Source organism: Xyrauchen texanus, chromosome 12 (assembly GCF_025860055.1).
Source record: "Xyrauchen texanus isolate HMW12.3.18 chromosome 12, RBS_HiC_50CHRs, whole genome shotgun sequence".
NCBI lineage: Eukaryota > Metazoa > Chordata > Actinopteri > Cypriniformes > Catostomidae > Xyrauchen > Xyrauchen texanus.
In genome coordinates, this window is record NC_068287.1 from 40,696,077 (window position 1) to 40,715,640 (window position 19,564).

The 19,564-nt window shown below is 38.5% G+C and overlaps 2 protein-coding genes across 4 annotated transcripts; both read left to right on the forward strand.

Annotated features, from left to right (window-relative positions):
* The first annotated feature begins 50 nt into the window (after positions 1 to 50).
* Positions 51 to 9,685, forward strand: LOC127653147 (ankyrin repeat domain-containing protein 54-like). 2 transcript variants are annotated; one of them, XM_052139699.1, is made up of 8 exons: positions 51 to 633; positions 813 to 860; positions 945 to 1,043; positions 4,336 to 4,407; positions 6,427 to 6,474; positions 6,629 to 6,753; positions 9,003 to 9,110; positions 9,310 to 9,685. In XM_052139699.1, the coding sequence occupies exons 1-8, from the start codon at positions 267 to 269 to the stop codon at positions 9,382 to 9,384; spliced, it is 942 nt and encodes a 313-aa protein (XP_051995659.1). In that variant the 5' UTR covers positions 51 to 266; the 3' UTR covers positions 9,385 to 9,685. The 2 variants fall into 2 exon arrangements, with proteins under 2 accessions (XP_051995659.1, XP_051995660.1); XM_052139700.1 differs by having other exon boundaries at positions 516 to 637.
* A 208-nt stretch (positions 9,686 to 9,893) lies between these two features.
* LOC127653178 (HMG box-containing protein 4-like) lies at positions 9,894 to 18,991 on the forward strand. Of its 2 annotated transcripts, none has more exons than XM_052139755.1 (13): positions 9,894 to 9,944; positions 11,949 to 12,029; positions 12,106 to 12,245; positions 12,824 to 12,902; positions 13,138 to 13,755; positions 13,913 to 14,146; positions 14,296 to 14,465; positions 15,061 to 15,142; positions 15,259 to 15,323; positions 15,998 to 16,100; positions 16,892 to 17,067; positions 17,523 to 17,645; positions 17,974 to 18,991. In XM_052139755.1, exons 2-13 carry the CDS (start codon positions 11,993 to 11,995, stop codon positions 18,016 to 18,018), a joined length of 1,872 nt encoding a protein of 623 aa, XP_051995715.1. In that variant the 5' UTR covers positions 9,894 to 9,944; positions 11,949 to 11,992; the 3' UTR covers positions 18,019 to 18,991. The 2 variants fall into 2 exon arrangements, with proteins under 2 accessions (XP_051995715.1, XP_051995716.1); XM_052139756.1 differs by having other exon boundaries at positions 12,106 to 12,215.
* The last annotated feature ends 573 nt before the right edge of the window (positions 18,992 to 19,564 follow it).

Genomic DNA, 19,564 nt, shown 5'->3' on the forward strand with positions numbered 1-19,564 from the left:
TACTGAAAACAAGTGCAAAACATGGAAACAGCGACATTTTGGCTCAAACGTGAGCACAGTGCACTGCTAATCACAACACTGAACGAATCATCAACATTATAATGTTAAATTGCAACGGACAACAGAGCAACTTTATATAAAACCGTGACCAAAAATGCAGTCTTGACTTGTGTGAAAATGCTGCGTTAGAATATTTTAATTATTCGTAACCTTGCGCGTGCTACTGACATTTGCATAATGATATTTATCTGTTAACGCCCAGGAACATGGACGGGTCGAGCTCCCTTGTTGTTGCAGCAGCTTCAGATGGCGAGCGGTCCAGTTCGGAGGGCGAATACACGGTAACGAGCGGATCTGAGAGGGACACCGAGAAAAGGGAGGATGCGACGCCGATGGAGGCGGCTGCAGGTGCGGTCGGTTTCAGTATCTCGCGTCTGGACACGCTGAGCGCGCTGAGACTGAACCGAACCCGTCCGGATACGGACACGGATTTCCGGTACCTGCACTTGTTATGGCAGCCCGGTGAGCCGCTGCAGGCGGGACGGAGCTCGCCGGGCAAGATCACAGCGAGTTGGGTGAGGCGGATGGGAAGAGCCCGGAGAAACATGGGGCCCATTGGAAAAGACCTGCATGGTAGGTTCGTGCACATTTTAAAATAACACATTTTAATGCAACATTGTAAAAAATTAAAGCAAGAGAAGTTAAATAATTGAATTTAGTTGGACTGGACCTGTTAACCAAATTGTAATCTCTCTCTTCTCTCTCTCTCTCTCTCTCTCTCTCTCTCTCTCTCTCTCTCTCTCTCTCAAAAGCTGAGAAGAGGCTCAGAGAAGCTTCAAACAGCACTGATATTGACACAGGTGAGAATTATCAATAGCAGTCAACTTAGACACTAGGATCTGATCTACAGTGAAGTTGCAATCTTTTCACTTTTTTCCTTCTAGTTCGTAGGTTGCTGGAAGATGATATTGATCCTTGTGCGGCTGATGACAAGGGCAGGACGGCCCTACACTTCTCTTCCTGCAATGGCAATGAAAGCATTGGTAAGCGGAGACAAATGCAGTTATTTCACATTAAAGTCAACATGAAATGAAGTGAACCCTCTAATACAACTTTTAACGATCCAATCAAATCTTGCCCCACATTTTTTCTCGTTGAAAACGCAAATTCTCTCAGAATTATTTCATATTACTGGAGTAAAAATGATGGGGAATGCGGTTTCATGTTTTTCATAGTGGCTTTTAGGCCACGTTCACACTTAATGCGTTTTCTGATCAAAACAAATGAATTTTGCTACGGTTTGACAACGAAAACTGAGCTTTTCAAAAACGCTTTCCCAAGTGGATTATTGCGAACGATGACATATTTGTTGTCCTGTGACTCAGTCGTGTGATCCATTCAACCCTAAACAATCAAGATGGCAGCCCATGTTGTAGCGGCGTTGTTGTGCCTTGATCCACTTTGAAGATTAATGTTACTATGTACATTGCATTCCTTCAATGGTGACGGGAAGTTTACTTAGAACTGCTATCCAGCGTCGAAACACGAGAACAATTGCATTTCAGACCCTACATGAGACAGCGATATTTCGCGTGCGTCTTAATGGGATTTAAGCGTTTTCAGTTGTTTCAGTGTGGACGAGAAACTTTTGGAAAATGCCAGACATGGGGACTTGTGACTTGGTGACTTGGACTCGAGTCGCTATTTTTATGACTTGTGACTTGACTTGACAAAAAATAAAATACTTGAGACTTGACTCGGACTTGGAAGTTAAAGACTCGGGACTTGACTTGACTTGAGACACGAAGACTTGAATGACTTGAGTGTTAATCACATCATGTTTTCAGTTTGAATATAAAATATATAAATTATTAAAAAAAAAAAGTTGATCCAGCTGGAGCGCAGGCTGAGAATAGTTTTGTCATGACTGGATCACGACACTATAGGCTATCATCAGCCATGCCCTCTCGTACCTTACGCACACCACACCCACTTAGATCAGATAACACATCAACATGTCAGCCGGAGGGGTAACGTTACCGAGGGTCATCGCTTCGGCTTCAAAAATTATTATCAAGGTGGCAAAAGACGAACAGCGCTTTGCAAGACATGCAACGTTAAGATCGCGGACAGCCAGACGACAACCTCCAATTTCGATCCGCCATTTGAAGAGCCATTCTGCCCAGTAAGTGCTTGTCAATTTGTTAATTTTATCTGGTTAGTTGGTAGTTAGCTAATGTAATAATAGCAGGGTTCCCACGGGTCCTTGAAATCCTTGAAAGTTTGTGAATCTGAAAAATAAAATTCAAGGCCCTGGAAAGTTCTTGAAAATAAACATACATAGATACAGGTCCTTGAAAGTGCTTGAATTTATTTTGTGCAAGAAGTTTTCTGGAAAAAAAAAATCTGTCCATTATTTTTTTATTTCGCCAACACTTCGTGGCTTATGCTGCATACTAGCCTGCTTGATTTACGTTAGTTACGCGCATTTACGTTAAGTGTTTGTCGTGCGAGGTACTTTGTTTTGTACGTTGCCATGACGTTCACGCGCGCTGGTACCTCAACGTTTCCCACTCACAGACATTGCAAAAATAGGCTTATGGATATACTCTGTGTGAGTGAGTGAGTGAGTGAGTGTGGGAGTGTGAGAGCGCGAGAGTGAGTGTGTGTGTGTGTGTGTGTGTGTGTGTGTGTGAGAGTGTGTGTGTGTGTGAGTGAGTGTGTGAGTGAGTGTGGGAGAGAGAGTGTGTGTGTGTGTGTGTGTGTGTGTGTGTGTGTGTGTGTGTGAGAGTGAGAGTGTGTGTGAGAGTGAGTGTGTGTGTGTGAGAGTGTGTGTGTGTGTGAGTGTGTGAGTGAGTGTGTGTGAGAGTGAGTGTGTGTGTGTGTGTGAGAGTGAGTGTGTGTGTGTGTGTGAGAGTGAGTGTGTGTGTGTGTGTGAGAGTGAGTGTGTGTGAGAGAGAGTGTGTGTGAGAGTGAGTGTGTGTGAGAGTGTGTGTGTGAGAGAGTGTGTGTGTGAGAGTGAGTGTGTGTGTGTGTGAGAGTGAGTGTGTGTGAGAGTGTGTGTGTGTGAGAGTGAGTGTGTGTGTGTGTGAGAGTGAGTGTGTGTGAGAGAGAGTGTGTGTGTGAGAGAGAGAGGAGAAATGTAACAAAGTTTAATGTACGTAACTGTGTTTGAGAGAGAGAGAGGGAGGTGTTCTGAGAGGAGTCTGTTGGATGTTAAGCTGTTATTTGTTTTATGGACTCAATGTTGAAAATTTAAAACATTTCAAACACTGTTGGCAGAAATGAAAAATAAATAATTTTATGAAGTTACAATTTTGTTTGATTCCATGATGTATTTTACTGAACATGAGTATTGTAATTTACTGACAGTTACTTATATCTTGTCTTTTCACTTTATTATGATCAGATTCTGCAGGTAAAATTACAATAATAAGGTGACTTGACTTGGACTTGACTTGACATAGCCTGTGACTTGACTTGGACTTGACTTGACATAGCCTGTGACTTGACTTGGACTTGACTTGCCCAAGAAAAAAATACTTGGGACTTACTTGAGACTTGAAGGTTAAGACTTGAGACTTACTTGAGACTTGCACATGTGTGACTTGGTCCCATCTCTGGAAAATGCTTAAAGGCAGTGTGGCCGAAGAGCGCTTTGAAAACGAAGACACCATTTTCAAATATATTCGGTTTAATGGGGACGGAGCATTTTGAAAACGCTCTTCCAAATGGTTACATTTGAAAACGCTGTCTTCGCATTGTAGTGTGAACAGAGGAAACGGAAATATTTGATAAAGATGACATATTTGTTGCCATGTGATGCAGTCATGTGATCAATTCAACCCAAAACAATCAAGATGGCGGTCCATGATGTATTAGCGTTATTGTGACTGCTATTTACTTTGATATTGTAGCATTGTTAAAGATAAATGTTACTTTGTACAACACATTTTTTTGCATTGCATTCCTTCAAAGGCGACGGGACGTTTACTCAGAATTGCCGTCCGGCGGCTGAACCAGAGGACAATTGCGTTTCACACTGTACATGGAGATGACACGGGCCAAACTTTTTTTCTCTTTACATTCAAGCATTTTCATTCCTTTCGGTGTGGACAAACAACTTTTGGAAAACGTTTTAAAACGACAAGTGTGGACGGAGTGTGTTTCAAAAACGCCATTTTCAGATATATCCTGATTAATGTGTACATAGCCTTAGTGCAGCTAATGTTAGGCTATGTTATAGTGCAACTTATTGCAATGTTTTAGCGGATTATTTGTTTAAACATCTTCCACTTTGTGTTTCTCTTTCTCTCTACACTTATAACAATCTAGTTCAGTTGTTGCTGAGTTATGGTGCTGACCCAAACCAGAGAGACAGCCTTGGAAACACGCCACTGCATCTGGGTAAAAATGTGCATTTATTAAATTTGCCGTGTGCTGGAGGCCCAGAATAATCGAAGTATACATATGAAAGAGCTGACTCTGTAAAATAAAGCTGTCACTTGAATTATTTCATCATATAGGAAATGTAAACCCTTGTTATTAAGTGACACATTGTTATATGCACTAGATAGATACATGCTGATTATTCAATCTTGAAAGCAAACCACCTACATAAAAATTTGACTCATTATTTATAATTAAATCTATTTTATAAGCTTTAAGTTTATATAGTTTAAGCTATATAGCTTTAAGCGATATAGTAGGTAATGCTAAGGCCTAGGGATAGTTGATATGATGATATATATTTTTGGTGACAATATAAAGTGTCAATCGATAGAGACTGAAATACGAAAGTATTCATGTGATTGTGCGCATCTATAAGTGGGCGGGGCTTCACGTGAGACGGAGAACTGAAGAGATATTGACAGGTTTTCCGTCAATGAACATTTCTATTAAATTCATCTTGTGTTCGGTGCTTCATAAGCACTACATATGCTTCTCATCTGACATGCACATTTTTTTACCTTAAAGTGCTATGGAGGAAGTCGAACATCTGAAACAGCTAGACAGCCCAAAATCCTAACCACCAATAATGAGGAAAACAGCTAAAACACTGTATCACAATAAAGGGTTTTTAAAATACACATCATCACCCTTCCTAAAATTCTGTTTGAAAAATGTTTGATATTACGAAAGAAGCAGCCATGTTCACCTTCAGATATATATTCTGTATATTCTCTGTAGAGATGACTAAATTAAGAGCTATAAGTGTTTACTTTCGTTAGATTTTTTTTTTCTGATGTTTTATTTTCTTTGTTGCATTGATTCAAGAAAATGCTGAGTTTCTTGAGGAAAGTTTTATTATAATAATAATAATAATAATAATAATACTAGTCAACAACATCAGACTGAAATGTGACAATTTGAAATGTAGCATTATGGTAAGGTTAATTTAAAACCAGGTTTATATATATATATATACACGCACGCACGCACACACACACACACATCGATCAGCCATAACATTAAAACCACCTGCCTAATATTGTTTTGGTCCCCATCGTGCCGCCAAAACAGCGCCAACCCGCGTCTCAGTATAGCATTGAGATGATATTCTTCTCAGCACAATTGTACAGAGAGGTTATCTGAGTTACCGTAGACTTTGTCAGTTCGAACCAGTCTGGCCATTCTCCGTTGACCTCTCTCATCAACAAGGTGTTTCCATCTGCAGAACTGCCGCTCACTGGATGTGTTTTTGTTTTTGGCACCATTCTGAGTAAATTTTAGAGATTGTTGTGTGTGAAAATCCCAGGAGATCAGCAGTTACAGAAATCACTCAAACCAGCCCATCTGGCACCAACAATCATACCATGCTCCAAATCATTGAGATTTTTTCCCCCCATTCTGATGGTTGATGTGAACATTAACTGAAGCTCCTGACCCATATCTGCATGATTTTATGCACTGCTGTGACACAATTGGCTGATTAGATAATAACATGGATGATAGTTGGTGCCAGATGGGCTGGTTTGAGTATTTTTCTAACTTACTCCGAATGGTGCCAAAAACAAAAAACATCCAGTGAGCTTCAGTTCTGTGGATGGAAACACCTTGTTGATGAGAGAGGTCAATGGAGAATGGCCAGACTGGTTCGAACTGACAAAGTCTACAGTAACTCAGATAACCTCTCTGTACAATTGTAGTGACCAAAATAGCATCTCAGACTGCACAACATGTCAAACCTTGGGCCAGATGGGCTACAACGGCTGAAGACCACGTCTGGCACTTTATTAGGACCAAAGTGTTCCTTATAAAGTACTCAGAGTGTGTCATTATCATGACGTAAATGTATGCATATTGTAATAAGATTTTAGTCATATTGCCCACTCCTACTAAGGTCTTGTAATTTTAACCTCAGATTGAAGTGTATTGTACAATATTAAGTACAGTGTTAAATTACTACTAACTTCTGTTCTACAGCTGCCTGCACCAACCATGTGCCTGTCATCACAACCTTACTGCGAGGAGGTAAGAATAAAAAGAGATTTTAAAACCATAAACTGAATTATAGACTTATCTTAATTGTTCACAATTTTTTATTTGTATTTAAATTTGTAACTCTGTCTACCCCTTCCAGAATTCACTTTATTAATTTACAATGTTATAAATGTTGTCTTGTTAGGTGCTCGAGTTGATGCATTGGACCGTGCGGGAAGAACCCCTCTGCATCTTGCCCACTCAAAGCTCAACATTTTACAAGAGGGTGACTTGCATAGCCTGGAAACCCTCAGAGGAGAGGTTACACAGGTGATTAACAAATGCCTTAATGTTACCAAATGTGTAGATTCTGCACATGTAGCCTCAACACTGATGAATAAACTAAAAGTCTCTGTTAAATTTCAACTTGTTTCACAGTCACAAATGTACAGTACAGCATGTAGGTGCTGTGCGTCTTTAAAGGGGACCTGTTATGCAAAATTAATTTGTACATAAATGTGAGTCAGCAGTGTGTGTACACAACCACCCTACGATGTTAAAAGTCTACCCACTCCTCTTTCTTATATTTCTATTAATCAAAATAGACACAAAGTGTGTCAAAATGAATGGTTCTGCTCTAAAGTGACGTCACATTAGAGCAGGCCTCGCCCACGACTGGTGACGGACTCCACCTTATTATCATAGATCCTCCCCTGAGTGATCTACACACAGTCCGCCATTTGTTTTCCGTGCTGTTGCAGATACAGTGAGAAGAAGAATGTCTCCACTTTTGTAAGCATCATAAGTGTTCTGTTGTTGGCTGTAAAAGTGAACATAAGAGTCTTCATGTACTCCCGGCATCAGAGCCACTGAAGACGCAGTGGACAAGTTTTGTTTTTGAAGGAAATGTGCCCATAAACATACAAAAATGTGTGTATGTTTGTGCAAATCATTTTACACCAGACTGCTTTGTTAATGAACGTCAATATAAAGCAGGATTTTCAAAACATTTGACATTTACCAACTGTTCGTGCTAAAGTATCGCTCTTTCTATTTTGTAAAGGATTGCAAATCGCCTTTCCGAATGTGCTTGTTAGCTGATTCCACAGCTAATGCAGCTAACGTTACCATTGTCCCTGATTGTATTTACAGAGACCAGATATACATGCATACATATTCATATATATATATATATATATATATATATATATGTATATGGCTGAACACTCTGGTTTTTATGCTGTCAGTGTTGGTTATGATTTGTTGTTGCTGTAGTAACCAAAGCACAAGCTGTAATGGCACAGCCCTCTTCTGAAAAGGGGGTGGCAGCAGCAGCTCATTTGCATTTAAAGAGACACACACGAAATCAGCATGTTTTTGATTCCACCAAAAACATAGAGGCATTTACAACATTGTATAATAAATTATCCGTGGGGTATTTTGAGCTGAAACTTCAGACACATTCTGGGGACACCTGAGACTTGTATTACATCTTTTAAAGTGAAGTGTGTAAATGTGGCACCTTAATGAAATGGCAAAAATAATGATTGTTTTCAAACAAGTTTCCAGAACAGATAGTTCCACCCCAAACTCACGCCATTGGTTAAGACAGAAGTTAACATGTTGGACTGCTCAAACAAACAGGAATATTTTGAGCCACAGTGTTTACATTTTTCAGGAGAATCAACCTACAAATGTCTCACTTATATATTTCTCTGCAAATAAAGCTGGTAAGGAGAGAGTATTAATAGGGCTGGGTAAAAATAGAGATTTTCTGATGAATAACAATCTTTGTTTGAATGATCTTGATATTGATTCTTAAATCCCAAGATCGATCTTTTACTCAGCCCAGCACAATGCAAGTATATCACTCGCAGTTCTGTAAAGAAGAATGGTCCAAAATTCCTTCGGAACGTTGTTCAGGTCTAATCCGCAGCTACTGGAAGAGCTCTGCTGAGGTTATTGCTGCCAAAGGAGGATTGACAAATTATTAAATGCAAGGGTTAATTTACTTTTCCCACAGCACTGTGAATGTTTAATGGGATGTGTTCAATAAAGACATGAAAGATTATAAGTATTTGTGTGTTGTTAGCTTAAACACATTGTGTTTGTCAATACTTGTGACTTTGATTATGATGAGATCACATTTTATGACCAATTAATGCAGAAAACCAGCTAATTCCAAAGGGTTCACATACTTTTTCTTGTCACTGTATATATGCAATTTCAAGACATCATATTTCTTTATGGATATTTGGAATTTGTACATTTTTAAAAAGCTAAAAGTGACCAAAATGATGAAAAACTAATAAAATGACATTTGTAAAATTAATATTTACATAATGTTCCAAGTAAGAAGGTTCACTGTATAATTAACAGCATTAGCCGAGAGATGATAAGGTTCATATGGAAGCTAAATGGACATAAATAAACCTGGATGAATCGGAATATAATTGAAATCGGAAACGATACAATAGCTTGCATATTGAATTGGGAAATCTGTATGAATACCCAGCCTGTGATTTTAATATTGAAAATAACACCCCTATTGTTGTTACAACCTATGAATATGTTTGTAGATTATTCAAATGCTGCGGGAATATCTGAATATAATGGGGCAGAGTGAAGAGAGGGAGAGACTGGAGCACATCTCAAGCCAACTACAGAACACCCACACCAGAGAACAGGTAAAACACACTTGTACCCAAAACAGACTAGATGCACGAATCACAGGCAAATATACTCCTTTGTTGTTTTTATAATCTTGGGTTGTCTTTTGGGGGAAATGCATTGATCTATAGTCTTATCAGTTTAAAGTAGGATTCTAGGGCTTTAATATCACAGTGGTTTTGAAACCACTTTATTATTTTCTCATGTGTTTTGCAGGTTGATGAAGTGACAGACTTGCTTGCCAGTTTCACGTCGCTCAGTATTCAGATGCAGAATATGGGAAGCCGGTAGAGACAAATGGAAGAAAAATGTGCCATTCTGGAGAACTCTGAGGAAGATGAGGGTTTTGTTTGGGAAATAGAAACAATTATTTATGTATAACATGCCTGCATACATACTCTGTGATATAATTGAAATCCATGTTTGTCAATGAGAAAATTAATTGCCTTCACATTTTAGTTTTGTTCCTGGAAGAATGCTCATTCTGTTATGCCTTTTTATTGTAGCCTATTATGTCAAAGTTTACTGTAAGTACATTATTTTTATTTATTTTTTGTAAGTGATCAAAAGATGGCCTAATAAATTACATAATACCAAGATTGTATGAGGACTCCACTTTTGCATTGCACATAAAGCAACATATGAAATGTGCATTTGCATACCACATCTATAGGGTAAATGTCAATAATTTATACTTAAATAGTCATTTTGGGGGAGCAAAAATGGAGCCTTTCATTGTTGTAATACACACTCTGGTCTCAAAGTCCCTCCTCCCCATCTCTGGCTGTTTTTGTTGTTGGCTCCGATCAAAGATGGCGTCGCGCGCAAACTAAACCCACGTACAACACAAGGTAATCTTTCGCTGATTTTTGCTTAAAACTACCATTATTTGCACATTACAAGAATGCATTCTGTGCCATTTCTGCAGAACTGGAAAAATCTGGAAAATTGCATGGTATGAATACTCCGTTTATTGAGTTGTAACCTGATACCGGCCTATTTGCACGGAAGCCGGGGGTCTGCGCGCGCTCTGCTATCCGCTCAAGTCGCGCGGCACGTCCGCAGCTGCTCGAATCTCACTCGAGTTCAAACAAGGAAGAGCGCTGGTTCCCGAAGAAGCGAATGGAAGGGGGTGTGATTGTGTGCATCTTTTCGAAAGTGGGCGGGAAATGGTCAATAATCAGTTTTGAAGCAGATCTTCTAATTAATTTCTTTGGGATTACAGGAAATGTCTGGCAGCCATTGGAGTCATGAATAAAGTTGCAATGTCTTCCTACAGCTTCTGTCCTCCCGATCTGTCACTAACGCGCGCGCGTGTGTGTGCGCTTCCAGATGCATGCATATCTTCAAAGTTATTTCACACGTTTGCATGCAACAGTGTTTAAACAAGAAGAAACAATCATGAATTGGAACGTAAAAGCCAGATGAGACACTTGCATTTTCTAATCATTTTGGTTCAGTTGGTTGTTCCATTTACATGTCAAGGTTTGGGTTATACGGCAATAAAATGAAATTCTATTTGTTTTTTTGTATAGCACCTTTCACAATACATTGTGTTTCAAAAGCAGCTTTGGAAATAAGATTGCCTTAATAAGCCTAAAGGTGACGATTGCGTGGAAAAAATAGTAGAATGAGAAATCTTCTTGGTTCCATTGATTTTGCATGTTAAAATTCTTATTATATGCCGAGACATTTATATTCATAATGTGTTTGTATAGAGCTTTGCTCAATATTGCGTACCAAAGCAACTTTACAGATGCTTTTAATAACCCTTAATGTGACAACTGTAAGGGGAAAAGGCCAAATCAGACACTTGCATTTTCTAATAATTTGGTTCCATTGGTTTTGCACCTTTTGGATGTTAAGATTCTTATTATATGGGAATATAATTAAATTAAAATTGTGTTTGTATAGAGCTTTATTGGGATAGCTCACCCAAACATTTAAATTCTCTCATCATTTACTCACCCTGATGGCATGTGTATGGCTTGCTTTCTTCTGCTGAACACAAATTAAGATTTTTAGAAGAAAATCTCAGTTCTGTCGATCCATTCAATGCAAGTGAATGGTGGCCAGAACTTTGAAGGTCCAAAAAGCACATAAAAGTAATCCATAAGTCTCCAGGTGTTTAATCCATATCTTTTGAAGTGATATGATAGGTGTGGATGAGAAACAGATCAATATTTAAGTCCTTTTTCTACTATAAATCTCCTCTTTGTTTCTGGCGATTAACATTCTTCATGCATACGCTCCCTAATGCACAGGGAGGAGAATTTACAGGAAAAAAAAGGACATAAATATTAATCTTTTTCTCACCCACAATTATCATATCACTTCGGAAGACATGGATTAAATTCCTGGAGTCAAATGAATTACTTCTATGCTGCCTTTATGTGCTTTTTGGACCTTCAAAGTTCTCGTCACCATTCACTTGCATTGTATGGACCGACAGAGCTAGATTCTAAAAATCTTCATGTGTTCAGCAGAAGAAAAAAAGTCATACACATCTGGGATGGCATGAGGGTGAGTGAACTGTTCCTTTAAGCAGCTTTATAGGTAATAGTGCCTTAACCCCATAAGCGTCAATGGCATGGAAACAAACATATGTGACTGGTTTAGCACCTCTAAAAAATGTATTATTGCCATTTTCATATTTTAGAATAATAGCATGTCATCATAACTGAAATAAGTTACCGCAATGGAAATATGGGAATTATGTAGTGACCACAAATGTTAGATAAGGACTCAATGCATGTTATCTAAGCATTAAAGGGTTTAGTAAATAGTTTGTTTAGATTTTTTTTATTTAGGATCACTGAACTTGCTAATGTCTTGAATCTGTTCTTGCATACTAGAATAACCAGACTGACCAATCCCACCCGAACAACCAGGACGGATCATGGCATTCGAGGAGATAAAGAAGAAAGGAATGATGGGTAAGGATTGTTACATAAAAGCACATTAATCAATTTAAACAGACATACTTTGAAACGTGGTTTTCTGTTCTCATAGAGATGGCCGAGATGGATGGAGAGGTTGGGCTTGTTGCGGGTCGCAGCCAGAGAGAAAAGAGACGCTCGTATAAAGATCTGTTGAGAGAGGAAGAAGAAATAGCAGCGCAGGTGCGCCAAACCTCCAAGAAACAACACAAGGTAACAGCAGGGAGGTAGGTACGGTAACATCAAGTTGCAGCATTTTAACGAGAAGTTATAGTATATTTTTTAAGTATTTTTAAGTATTTTTGCTGGCCCAGTCGGGCATACGCTGTGATTACTTATTTGTTTATAATTTTCAACTCATTTTATCCGTTGCTTCCAAAACATGTTAGCTATAGTTAGCATTACTTTGGTGACATATTTAACATCCAAATCTTTAAATGTGCAAGGCATAAAATGCAGTATTGATCTCCCTGCCATTGAGCCCTGTAATAATATCTGCATCCAAAAGAGCTGCAATGCTGTTAATTAATGGTAATAACACCAATGTCTGTTAATACACACTAATGATATTAATACAAATGCAACTTGATGTTTCGTTACCTAGGTAGAGATGACAGCTGGTCTGAGAAGGATTTGGACCTGTGTCATTCCCTCTGAGTCCACGTGTCATTGACTCTTGCTACCGTAGTTGTTGTTCTAGTTCAGTTACTGTATGTGGATTTGTGGTTCACTGACATTATCTTTAATGGAAATATTAAACCTGTTTCATTATGCACTGTTGTCGTTTGTAGGACTCTGACCTTTTCTTGTTAGGGGGAGATTCTCACAAGAAAAAAAAGAAGCACTTGAGTGATGACTACTACCACAGAGGTGAGGAAGAGTTTTGCCCTGTTTTAGAGATTGCTGAGATAGTGAACTGCCTAACCGAATCAAAATGATCCAGTACTCACAAAAGCTTGAAAAAGTCTGTGGGAACCCTGTCACTAAGGATTGAACAGTCTAAAAATGCCCCTTTTTCTACTCTGAAAACCTGTAAATACCACCTTTGATTATTCCGAGTCAACTTTGGATTGACAATAGTTTCTTAACTCTCATTTTCCGACAGATCTTCAAAGCTCTGGTCAGCCACCACACAAGAAAAAGTGCAAATCCTCAGATCGCTCACCCTCCTTGTCCTCCTCATCCTCCTCTCACCCATCCCACTCCACTAACACGGCCATGGGCCTCCTGGAGGCCATCACCTCCCCGCTGGCCACGGGCTCCGACCCCGGCCCTCACCTCCTTAAAAAACCCTCCTACCCTCTCCACTCCTCCTCCAAAGACCGCAAGCAGGAGGGCGGCTCCAAGAGCAACCACTCCTCCCACTCGCGCTCGCCCGGTCCTTCTTCATCTAAGAAGCATTCCTCTTCCTCAAAGTCATTGCTGTTCCACGGAGGAGCAGGGAAAGGGGAACCACTGACGCTCCGTGAAGCTGAAGGACTGAAGATGAAGCTCATTCTGTCTTCAAAGGAGAAGAACGAAGGTGTCGGGACAAATGAGGGATTCTCGTTTCCAATCCATTCTTCTTCCTCTTCCTCGGGTGCCGTGGGGCATCATTCATCGTCCAACTCGAAGAAAGGAGGGATGAAGAAGGAGAAAGATCCAATGATGTCTAAGCCTCCAAAGAAAAAGCAGCTCAGCCAAGAGCCGTTGCCTGTAGTTGGGAAGGAAGTGGAGGTCGTGGGTGAGTGAGAAACTTTACTACATGCAGGAATGATGCTCAGTGTGATATCCGAATGATGCCAAAACCATGAATGTTTTATTTATTTTGTCATTTAATCACGTGTATGCTGTTTAACAGGTCTTTATTGTGATGATAAATGTGTGTTTGCATGTGTCAGGTCATTACGGTAGCACTTTTGGAGGTATGGGAGGAGACAGCTCATCGACAGGAGGAGAACTAGAGGCCGGAGAGCTGGTGATTGACGACTCCTACACACATCTCTCAAAAAAGAAGAAAAAGAGCAAGAAGAGTAAAAAGAAAAAAGATAAAGACAGAGAGAGAGAACGAGAGAAAGGATCAAGAGAGAAGAAACACAGTAAAAGTGGAAGCAGTGGGAAGAAAAGCTGTCCAGGTGAGAAAGAGACACCTACTTCACTTTATGGTTTGGAAACGACACGAAGATGAGTCAATGATGACAGGATTTTCATTTGTGGGTGAACTATCCCTTTAACTCGTCGTATTTTAGTTGGGTTGTTAATTGAATCTCTGTCTGGTAATCAGGGGATCCGTCTAGAAGCCACTCCCATTCTCACAGCTCATCCAATCACAGTGCTTCTGGTGGGATGTATGCTATGACTCCACCCACCTCTTCCCATCACCATCAAAACATTGAACTGATGAGTGAAAAGAAGAAAGAAGAAAAGGATAGAGAGAAACATGACAAGGACAAGGTAAGATTCCCATAGTGTTTTCTACTAATGTTGTGTTGCTTTTATAAGCGGTGACAACAGAATAATAATAAAATTATTCTATGCTCATAAAATTATTTAGATGAATAAACAATGCCACGACGAAGCAATGTCAGCAAACCAAATAATACAAAAGTTTTAACAGAAGTATTAATGTAAGTGCTTTTATAAAATTATAAGCTTCACATTTCTGCCTTTAAACCCTCCAAAAATAGGCCCCATTCACTTCCATTGTAAGCACAATTTTAACTTTTAGTTTTTTTCAAGAAAAGGAGGGATGAATGCTACAAATGCTGTCGATTAAGCTTAACTTGTATTGAACCTGGAATATCCCTTTTAGTATAGAACGTGCGGTCACAGGTGTGCGTTTATTGGAATGCTTACAACGGCTTTCGAATACAACTCATCCAATCAGAATTTAGGCTCAGAATGATCCATTTTATAATATGTGTTGGGCAATCAACCTTTCATGCATTTGAGCTGCTAGTATAAAGTCAAACAGCAGACTTTATGTGTGAAGCCCCATGAGTTTTTATCATTAATTTTAATTGTAGTGTTTTCTTTTGCATGCTATCAGCCGAAGAAGAAGAACATGACAGCATATCATGTGTTTTGTAAAGAGTACAGGGTGAATATCAACGCAGAGCAGCCAGGATTAGGTGAGTGCTGTTTCAATCTGTGTCAGTCATCTGTTCTGTGATTGGTTGTATTGTGCTTATGTCCTTGCTGGTCAATTTAATTTAACATAGTGGGAAATCTCCCTTTTCTGCCACAGACTTTGGGGAGCTGAGTAAGAGACTTGGAGAGATGTGGAAACAGCTGCCTGAAAAAGATAAACTGGTCAGCATTTCTCATTTTACTGAAATATTTCAAATAAAACATGACTTGGTTAATACATGTGCCTGGCCATCCTGGAGTAGCATGTGTTACAATCTTAAAGGGATAGTGCACCCATTATTGAAAATTCTCTCATTTTTTACTTACCCTCATGCTATCCCAGATGTGTGACTTTCTTTCTTCTGCTGAACACAAATTAAGATTTTTCAAAGAATATTTCAGCTCTGTAGGTCCATACAATGCAAGTGAATGGTGACCAGAACTTTGAAGGTCATAAACATAATCCACACAACTCCAGTGGTTTAGTCCATGTCTTCAGAAGTGATGTGATAAGTCTGGGTGAGAAACAGATCAATATTTAAGTCATTTTGTACCATAAATCTCCACTTTCACTTTTCCTTGTGTTTTTGCCGATTCATATTCTTCATGCATATCGCCACCTTCTGGACAGCTGGAGAATTTATAGTAAAAAAGGACTTAAACATTGATGTTTCTCACCCACACCTATCATATCACAAGAAAGTCATACACATCAGGGATGGCATGAGGGTGAGTAAACGATGAGATCATTTTCATTTTTGGGTGAGCTATCCCTTTAAACGGGATGGCAACCTTTTGTGATTTAATTAAAATGTGTGGCTGTTTTGCATATCCTTCTGATCTTTCTCACGCTGAAGGTTTGGAGACAGAAAGCTCAATATCTCCTGCACAAACAAAATAAAGCTGAAGCTATGACAGTCAAACGAAAGCCCTCAACGACATCAGAGAGCAAAAGCAAAGGTGAGACCGATGCTTATCTCTTCAGTATTTTTGTTTCTGAGTTATTAGAGTTTTCTTTGTGATGTGTTGAACATTGTTGTTGCAAATTCTGCTAATTTTAAAAGGATATCAAGATGGCTAACATTTATACATTTAGTTGACATTGCGAGAATGACCTGTGATAGCCTTAGAAACATCAGTAAATATTTGTTGAAAATGACAAATCAGTCAATTTTTTCGATTATAGGCCATAATTTTCCAGTTTATCAGTTTTGTTAAAGTTTTCATTTTTAGGGGGACCTGGGTAGCTCAGCAAGTATTGACACTGACTATCACCTCTGGAGTCACGAGTTCAAATCCAGGGTGTGCTGAGTGACCAGCCAGGTCTCCTTAGCAACCAAATTGGCCTGGTTGTTAGGGAGGGTGTAGTCACATGGGGTAACCTCCTCGTGGTCCAGATTAGTGGTTCCCGCTCTCAATGGGGTGTGTGGTAAGTTGTGTGTGGATCGTGGAGTAGCATGAGCCTCCACATGCGCTAGGTCTCTACGGTAATGCGCTCAACAAGCCACGCGATAAGATTGACAGTCTCAGACGCAGAGGCAACTGAGATTCATCATCCGCCACCCAGATTGAGGTGAGTCACTACGCCACCACGAGGACGTTGAGCGCATTGGGAATTGGGCATTCCAAATTGGGGAGAAAAGGAGAGAAAATAATAAATAAATGTGTGAAAATGCAGTTAGATGATTAGTGGTTCTCGCTCTCAATGGGGCACGTGGTAAGTTCAATATTCCTGTATTTCTGTGTCCCAGGTTCCAGTAAAGCTGCTGGTTTAGGGGCCGGATTGACTCCTCAGGGTCGCTCGGCTCTGTCTATGTCGTTGTCTCCGGTGCGGGTACCTGACATTGACCCCATTGATGCAGCTGCTCACTTGCAGCTACTCGGCGAGTCCCTGTCTCTGATTGGACATCGACTTCAGGAGACAGAGGTGTCGTAAAAATGTCCCTTTTTATGGACCATTCCATCCAAATAGGGGCTCAGTTGTCCCTTAAAAATATACAGATAGTAAAAGATGTCACACAATGACACAATTACATATACATTAACTATAAGCATCCTATCACAATAGCAGTATAACATTGAAGTACATCTATCTTACTGTAGTTAGTCGTCACTTCCTCTAAGTGGCATCTTAACCTATTTGCCACATAATAATTGAGTGAAATATTATTTGGAAGGAAATAATTTTACAAATGTAGCACTAAATACAGTTTAATAGTCTTTAACACAGCTATCAGCATTTATTCTTGGGGGAAATGTGATGCTGGTGCAGAAACTTTGGATTTTACATTCAGATTGTAAAATTGAGGCTACAGTTTATTCAGCCAGAAGGTGATCATACAAATCACGGCATCTCAGCAATTGTCTTTTTTGTCTCTGTAGGGGATGGTTGCAGTATCTGGCAGTCTATCTGTTCTCTTAGACTCTATTTTATGTGCTCTTGGTCCATTAACCTGTTTGACAGCTCAAGTCCCTCAAATCAACGGCTGTCCACGCAACGTCCTGGTGAGAAACACTGCAGTTTTTTTAATTCATTATATAGCAATGTCCCCAAAATCACACTGGGATTTGTAAAAATGATTATTAATATGTCACAATATTAAAATTTGTATTAAATATTTTAAAAAATTATAAGATTTTTATTATTTATAAAAATTATAAAATGTTTATACTAATTATATTAAATATAAAAAATGTCATTTTTTTTAAACATTTGTTAAAAATGTAAATTTTTACCCCCGTTTTATATATATATATATATACTGTATATATGTGTGTGTATATTTCAAATAATGCTGTTCATATAATGATTTAAACTCTTTGTTTATTGCAGTCAAATACTTTGGACAACATCGCTTATATAATGCCTGGACTATGAATCACTTTTACTTGCACTTACAAGAGACTGGATTACATATGGATTACATATGGATTACATATGGATTACATATTTGCAGAGGCATTCAAATGAGAACCTCCTTTTTTTACTTTTTCATGTGTTGTAAAAAACAATGGACATTCTTAGTATGTAAAATGTTTTTAAGAAATAGTATTTAAATGATTTTGTCATTTTTTTTTATTGTTATAAAAAAAATCCCTCTTTTAAGAGAACAATTCTGACACAACTTTTGTGTTGATGGTCTCAAAGTTTCAGTGTTCCAGCCTGTCATGAGAAGTGTGTGTGAGTGTATGTAAATATTGGTGAATTTATGCTGTCATAATGTCAAGAGGATTTTATGTTTTTTTAAATATGTGCAGTTTTATTTTAGTGCCAATTGTTTTTTATTCCCCCATAATTTAATATTGAGTTAATTTATACCAACAGCAGTTCATCTGCGCTATCATAATTTCAGTTTTTTGTTATGAAAATGTAATATGATAGTTTTACTGTTTTAGCATGCTTACAGAAAAAGGATGTATAACATCATTTAATAGGTGCACTAAGTAATAAAAAAAATGATAATTTTGTTCAAATGTGTAAAATGTTACACATTCACATGAGATGAGACTCAGTGATTCTCCCCACATGATGGCTGTCATATTGAGATACTCGTCACTTTATCGTAGTAACCCCCCTATTATCGAACACTTTTGGGGAATAGGGTACTTCTACAATAGCAATGATAACGTTTTTCATGGTGCGTTATCTACGCAAATGTGTAAGTATAAGTCGGATCAGCCAGTAAAACATAAAAAAATTACTTAGTGCACAAAAGTATGACTGTTTTACTCAAGTAGTTTTAGGAAATAAAATGTTTTATAATATATTTGCATTGTTACATGTGTGTATCGCATTGCCTTTTTTGGGGGGAAAATCCTTTTTTAATTCTTTTCATTAAATCACAAATATCTTATTAAATGTTTTATACAAGGATTTATAAAATGATGTTATGAATTACACTGCCGTTCAAAGGTTTGGGGTCAGTTGACTGAAATGTTTCTCATGATCTTAACAATGTTTTGATCTGAAGGCAGATGCTTAAATGTTTGAAATTAGTTTTGTAGACAAAAATGCCACCATATTAATTTATTTCATTATAAAACTAAAATTTAATTTAAAAAATAAGTTTTGAAATGGATGACTTGGATCAAATCATTAAGAAAATCATCCAATAAGTGCCCAACATAGATGGGAACTCCTTCAATACTGTTTAAAAAGCAAGAAGTTGGTGGAGAAAATGTCAATGTGCAAATTCTAGGCACAGTTGGATGATAAAGATGTTAAAATATAACACCGTTTTGATTTATTTTGGATTTTTTTTAGTCACAACATAATTCCCATATTTCCATTTCCCTCCAGAAGACATGGTTAAACTACCGGAGTCATATGGATTACTTTTATGCTGCCTTTATGTGCTTTTTGGATCTTCAAAGTTCTGGTCACCATTCACTTTCATTGAATGGACCTACAGAGCTGAAATATT